Here is a 7,144-nt window from a genome sequence, read left to right on the forward strand (position 1 = left end):
TGTCATCCTGTCCGCCTTGGTCTCTACCTCTGAAACAGGACCTTCTGATCCAGGGTCCATTCAAACATCAAAATCTAACTTCTCTGAAGCTGACTGCTTGGAAATTGAACACTTGATTTTATCAAAACGTGGGTTTTCTGAGCCAGTTATTGATACCTTAATACAGGCTAGGAAGCCTGTTACCAGAAGGATTTACCATAAAATATGGCGTAAATACTTATATTGGTGCGAATCCAAGAGTTACTCATGGAGTAAGGTTAGGATTCCAAGGATATTGTCTTTTCTACAAGAAGGTTTAGAAAAGGGGTTATCCGCTAGTTCTTTAAAGGGACAGATTTCAGCTCTGTCCATTCTTTTACACAAACGTCTGTCAGAAGTTCCGGACGTTCAAGCTTTTTGTCAGGCTTTAGCTAGGATCAAGCCTGTGTTTAAAACTGTTGCTCCGCCATGGAGTTTGAACTTAGTTCTTAATGTTTTACAGGGTGTTCCGTTTGAACCCCTTCATTCCATTGATATCAAGTTGTTATCTTGGAATGTTCTGTTTTTAATGGCTATTTCCTCGGCTCGAAGAGTCTCTGAGTTATCTGCCTTACATTGTGATTCTCCTTATCTGATTTTTCATTCAGACAAGGTAGTTCTGCGTACTAAACCTGGGTTCCTACCTAAGGTGGTCACTAACAGGAATATCAATCAAGAGATTGTTGTTCCATCTTTGTGTCCTAATCCTTCCTCGAAGAAGGAACGTCTGCTACACAATCTAGATGTAGTCCGTGCCCTGAAATTTTATCTACAGGCAACTAAGGAGTTTCGTCAAACGTCTTCCCTGTTTGTCGTTTATTCTGGCCAGAGGAGAGGTCAAAAAGCTTCGGCTACCTCTCTCTCTTTTTGGCTTCGTAGCATAATACGATTAGCCTATGAGACTGCTGGACAGCAGCCTCCTGAAAGAATTACAGCTCATTCTACTAGAGCTGTGGCTTCCACTTGGGCCTTTAAGAATGAGGCTTCTGTTGAACAGATTTGCAAGGCTGCAACTTGGTCTTCTCTTCATACTTTTTCCAAATTTTACAAATTTGACACTTTTGCTTCTTCGGAGGCTGTTTTTGGGAGAAAGGTTCTTCAGGCAGTGGTTCCCTCCGTATAAAGAGCCTGCCTGTCCCTCCCGTCATCCGTGTACTTTTGCTTTGGTATTGGTATCCCAGAAGTAATGATGACCTGTGGACTGACCACACTTAACAGGAGAAAACAAAATTTATGCTTACCTGATAAATTCATTTCTCCTGTAGTGTGGTCAGTCCACGGCCCGCCCTGTTTTTTATGGCAGGCTAAAAAAAATTTTGGATTATACTCCAGTCACCACTACACCCTTGGGCTTCTCCTTTCTCGTTGGTCCTTTGGTCGAATGACTGGAGGTGACGTAGAGGGGAGGAGCTATATAGCAGCTCTGCTGGGTGAATCCTCTTGCACTTCCTGTAGGGGAGGAGATAATATCCCAGAAGTAATGATGACCCGTGGACTGACCACACTACAGGAGAAATGAATTTATCAGGTAAGCATAAATTTTGTTTTTAAGGTTGTTGTAAATACCATGATTACATCGTCAACATAAATCTAGTAAGAATACCTTCTTCTTTTATGGCACTTACCTTGGGGAAAGAAAGGTGTGATTCTTACTTAGGAAGCTTCCCCATAATGTAAGCTGCATGAGAATAAAATAGGAAATAGTAATAATATCGTTAGAAATCTGACTGTGTGATAATGTGAACTGAAATATAATTTAAAACTATATCTAACCTTAGGACCATTTCAAAAAGAGCAACTATGCTTAAACTTTTAGCTACCAGGAATTAAAAACAAAAAAAAATTGCCTACGGGTCATATTATAACCCTCCCTCCTGATGCCTCACAAACGGCTCTCTCCCTCCTCACCACCATCTTAGGTACCGGCAGACATTATGAAGTTTTAGCTGCTTTTTTTATTTTATTCATTTTATTTTCTGTAGTGTAGGATCCTTACCCTCCTACCTTCCTGATCCCTCCCAAATAGCTCTCTAACCCTCTCCCCCTCTCAATGATCTCCACCATCTTAGGTACTGGGAGTTTTCTGCCAGTTCCCAATTCAGATACATTATAAAAACAAAGTATGTATTTATTAATAATAATAAAAAAAAGTTTTCTGTGGTGTAGCACTCCCCACCTCCCCTTCCAAGTCATTATATTGTAGTGCCCCCCCTTTGCCTCAGTGTAGTGGATTCATCCCTCCCTCTCTTCTAGTAAAATATCTATTTAATGTAGCGTAGGAACCCTACTTCCTCTCCCATACCACTCACTGCATCACCGCAGGGTATACAGACAGTGACGGCATGCACCTCTGTGTTGGACGTAGGTACTATGTCAACACAGTGCGCTGGGCAAAGTACAGTGTGACGTAGTACCTATATCCATTGTCACAAGGGGTTAATGTGTTGAGGATTTTATATAATCGGCTAATATTTTCCTTTTTTTTTTTTTTTTTTTTTTTTTTTTTGCCTTCTTAGGGGTGAGCATATTCAAGAAGTGGTGAAGCAGATAAATGATATTAGAAACTACGTAAACTTCTAACATGACCAAAATGTAAGAGGAGCTTTACAGATTGTAATGGACGAAAAAAGTCTGCAGAAATATACAAATATCTCGGCACTGGAGGCTGTGGAAATAAATAAGTTGTAAAACAAAATTAAATGCAGGGTTCAAAAGCAGAAGACCGTTTGAAGATAATCATGGCACAAAAGCTTAACAGAATTATTTTTGTATAATGTTTCCATTGTAAGAGTAACTTTGTATCCGCTTACTGTTATATGCTTTATAATTACATGAGTTTCTAAAACGGAAACGCGTTACACTTTTTTTTTCATTTTTGAATTTGGTAGTTTTGTATATCATTTAAATACATATTTATTAAACATTTTTGAAATGTATTAATGAGTAAATAATCTTTCATCACTTTCCAATGATAAGCAATGGCATAGGATTGACGTGTGTTGCTTTAGAATATTTGTCTGTATGAAATACTGGAAATTTTGTCTGTGTAAATTTTGCTTGGTAACCTACTACTTCAACATTAGTGTAATTATCTTTGCAAGATCAACTAATAACTTTATGGCCTTTATGATGAAGGTCTGACAGAATGAACATGGTCACCATAATAAAGCTGTCTTTCTGATGGCAGAATTTATATAATTAAAGGGATACTGAACCCAAATTGTTTCTTTTGTGATTCAGAGCATGCAATGTTAAGCAACTTTCCTATTTATTCCTATTATACATTTTTGGTTTAGATGCAGGACAGCACTTGTTTATTGGTGGGTGAATTTATCCACCAATCGGCAAAAACAACCCAGGCTGTTCACCAAAATGGGTCGACTTCTAAACTTACATTCTTGCTTTTCAAATAAAGATACCAAGAGAATGAAGAAAATTTGATAAGAGTAAATCAGTAAGTTGCTTAAAATTGCATGCTCTATCTGAACCACAGAAGAAAACATTTGGATTCAGTGTTTCTTTAAGGGGACAGTAATCGCCTTGTAATTAGAAGACATTTCTGTTGTCTTGCTACAGAAAAACTTATCAGCCAAGGGCTAACCATTTTAAAAACAAATGAACATCTGGTTTGTTGCATTTTTTTTTTCTATAGCCACCACTTGCATTCAGAGGAGCCAATCCAAGTTTGAGTCAGCAGACAACAAGACTAGTCAGTCATAATGTCAGTATAAAGATAATTGTTTTGCCTTTCTCATCTGTTAAAGCCAATCAGGAAAAGATACATGTAGCAGGGATAGCCTTGGGAAGTCTGCAGGTTGCTTCTCCAGGTCTGAAAATGTTAAAAGCCACAATTTTCAGAGCTAAATAACGTGAAGAGGGCAAATAAAGTATATTGCAAAGTTGTTTTACTATGCATAATTTAAACATTTTATATTAAAATCCTCAAGGTGTTTACTGTCCATTTAAAGCAACTGTCTACTCCTTTAGAATAAGCTGCAACTATCCTCCTGCACCCTATCTATATCATGCAGCAGTAACGGTAAAAAAGTTATTTTAAAATGAATATTGTTTCTGGCTACTTTGAAATGGCTGCCAAGCTCTGCCCACTGATGACATCTATGCACTCTGCTGAATAGCATTGACAGTCTGTTAAATCCAATTAGTGAGTCTTTTGTAACTAGTGAAGCCTTTACTGCAACCCAGATTGTGATGTCATCAGTGGGCTGAGCTTGGCAGCCATTTCAAAGTGACCAGAAACAATAGTCATTTTAAACTTTTTTTTTACCGTTACTGCTGCATGATATAGAAATGGTGCAGGAGCATATTTGCAGCTGATTCTAAAGTATGACTTTAAAGGGATACAGAACCCACATTTTTTTTCTTTAATGATTCAGATAGAGTATGCAATTTTTTTTTTTTAATGGTTTATTTTAGAACCAGCAGTATAAAAAATTAACATATAGTTTGCGCCATGCAAGGCCAATAATCAATGCGGTCATATCAAGCAAACAAAATATAACATTAACATTGTTTAAAATCACAACTTAATTGAGTCAAACACTTAACAGAAATTACCTTGTGATTCTACTTTATGCTTCTGGGATCGTTTTATTTTCTATTATACCCACTTCCCAAAAAACAAAACGGGAAGGAAAAAAAAAGGGAGGGGGAAAAGATTAGAAAAGCGATAGAGAAAGGAAAGGGGAACAAAGGGGGTGGAGAGTAGGCAGAGTACATATGTTCTTTTCTCACTATTCAACCAAGTTGGTATTTACCAGATACCCAAGAGTACCAGCTCTGAGTTCCTAAACGGGGAATATCATATCAATCTCATTGGTCGTGAGCGATTTAATAAATGCTGCCCATTTATTAAAAAATTGTCTAGTATCTGATTCATTATCTATTTTGGTATCCCTCTGTTCCAGTATACATTGCTTCTTCAAGTAATTTTTAATCTCTGGGATACTTGGGGTCTCTCTCGTTTTCCATTATTTGAAAATTAAGTGCCTAGCTGCCAAGACAGATGAAATAAATTTTTCACTAGGTTGGTGTCCCTCATGATTTTTTCTTTTTTTAACAAAATAGGACCTGGGTCAGTGATAGTGCCAGCGAGGAGATCTTTAGATATTTTTGGTGGAAATTAGAATTTTGGTTGAATAATTCACTAATCTTTGGACAGTTCCATAACATGTGCAGTAGATCTGCTGCTAGAAAGGAGAATTTAGGACATTTATTAAAATTTATATTTCGGAGCTTGAAGCCTTTTTCAGGAGTATAATATGACTTCTGTAGAAGTTTGACGTGTGCTTCTCTCCAAGTGGCTGAAAGAGTGGCCTGTGATACTTTATGAATAGATGCCTGTATAAATTTGGAATCAATATTAATCTGAGGTATCCACAGGTTTCATTCAGAGGCGATTTTCTCTAGAATGGAGGCTCCCTTACTTGGATCCAAGGAGGTGGTAAAACAGAGTAATAGACATACTACCTTTCTTGACCAGTGTGAGCCAACTTCCCAAGGCCCAACACCAGTTTGCCTCCTTCATTAATTCTACAACAAAATGTCTTATTTGCAAATATGCAAATAACTCCTTATTAGTAATATTAAATTCATTCTTTAATTCCTCAAACGTTTTAACACATTTTTTTTCTTGGTCAATTAAATGCACTATCCTGTCTAGACCTGCAGTATGCCATTTTTTGAATACTACTGAGTTTAGGCCCGCTTGGAATTTTGGATTACCCATCCAAGGTAAGTATTGAGAGACCCTGCAGTTTATTGAAAGAAGATTCCCTATTCTCCACCAAGCCTTTAGTGGATAAATGAAAGTTTTGAGTCTCTTAATGCCCACTGGGAGCTCTTTTGGCTCACAGTAGATTAGTGCTAGCGGGAGAAATGGGTAGCAGATGCATTCCTCGAGTGCATTGTTCACTACGTAATTATTGGAGAAGATCCAGTTTGCCACTGTACGTACCAAAAAAATATAGTTGTACAGTCAGATGTCGGGCAGTGCAAAGCCTCCATACTCCTTTGAGTGGGATAATTTAATTAAAGATATCCTGGGTCTTTTCTCCTGCCAAATAAATCTTCTCAGTATGCTATTAAGTGATCGAATACCCCTCTCTAGCAGTGTTATTGAAGTGTTCTGTAAAACATATAGCAGCTTCCGGAGAAGGACCATCTTAGGGCGATTCGTCTGGAGATGGATAGTGGTAGATTTTGCCAGCTTCTAAGTTTCTCCCTGAAGCTTGCTAAAACTTGGGAGGATGTTAAGATTATAAATGTCACCTGGTTTAGATGGAATTAGAATCCCTAAATATTTAAGTGAGTGTTTAACCATTCGAAAGGGGATATTGGGAAGATAGTTACTACTTTTTCTAAGCCAAAGGAGTTCTGATTTTGCTGTGTTGACCTTGTAACCTGAAAAAGACCCGAACTGATCGATAATCCAAAGGAGTTTAGGTATACTGGTTTTAGTATTTGACAAGTAAATAAGTATATTGTCAGCATACAGAGCTACTTTCATCTCTTGTTTATTTTAATACCCTCTAATCGGTGTCTGATCATAATTGCTAGTGGTTCAATGGAGATATCAAAAAGGAAAGGGGAGAGAGGACATCCCTGACGAGTTCCCCTTCCCAGCGTGATCTGTGGAGACAGAGTATTATTAACTATCATTCTTGTGTGGGGTTCATTAAACAAACTTTCAATAAAATTGAGGAAGCCACCTCTGAAACCAAACTTAGCTAAGGAGGAGAAGAGATGATCAAAATGAACCGAATCCAATGCTTTCTCTGCATCAAATGAAACAATAGGTAGATCAAGGACGCCCTCTTCCCCCCCCCTCCGCAGTTCCCTAAGTACTCTGTGATTACCAGAGCTTCTGTTATTTTCGCTGAGGAATTTCGCATATGTAGAAAGCCGGCTTGGTCTTTGTGAATGATATTAGAAAGTGTTACCTGGAGCCTCTGGGCTATGATTGAAGTAAATATCTTGTAATCTGAGTTTAAGTGGGCTATGGGTCTATATGACTCTTTCTGAGTGGGATCTTTCCCACCCTTGAGGATTAAAGTTGTGTGTGAAGCGGAGAAAGATGTAGCTACTGATTCTCCATTAACATACATAT

The 7,144-nt window shown here is 38.0% G+C and overlaps 1 protein-coding gene across 1 annotated transcript in view; it reads left to right on the forward strand.

The window, feature by feature from the left end:
• NUP88 (nucleoporin 88) overlaps positions 1 to 2,954 on the forward strand; it is a 34,811-nt gene extending 31,857 nt beyond the window's left edge. The window contains exon 17 of the mRNA XM_053707514.1: positions 2,535 to 2,954. Coding sequence (XP_053563489.1) covers positions 2,535 to 2,598 — 64 coding nt within the window. The 3' untranslated portion in view covers positions 2,599 to 2,954. The remainder of the gene's footprint in view (positions 1 to 2,534) is intronic.
• Positions 2,955 to 7,144: the final 4,190 nt, after the last annotated feature.

This window comes from Bombina bombina, chromosome 3, assembly GCF_027579735.1.
Source record: "Bombina bombina isolate aBomBom1 chromosome 3, aBomBom1.pri, whole genome shotgun sequence".
Lineage (NCBI taxonomy): Eukaryota > Metazoa > Chordata > Amphibia > Anura > Bombinatoridae > Bombina > Bombina bombina.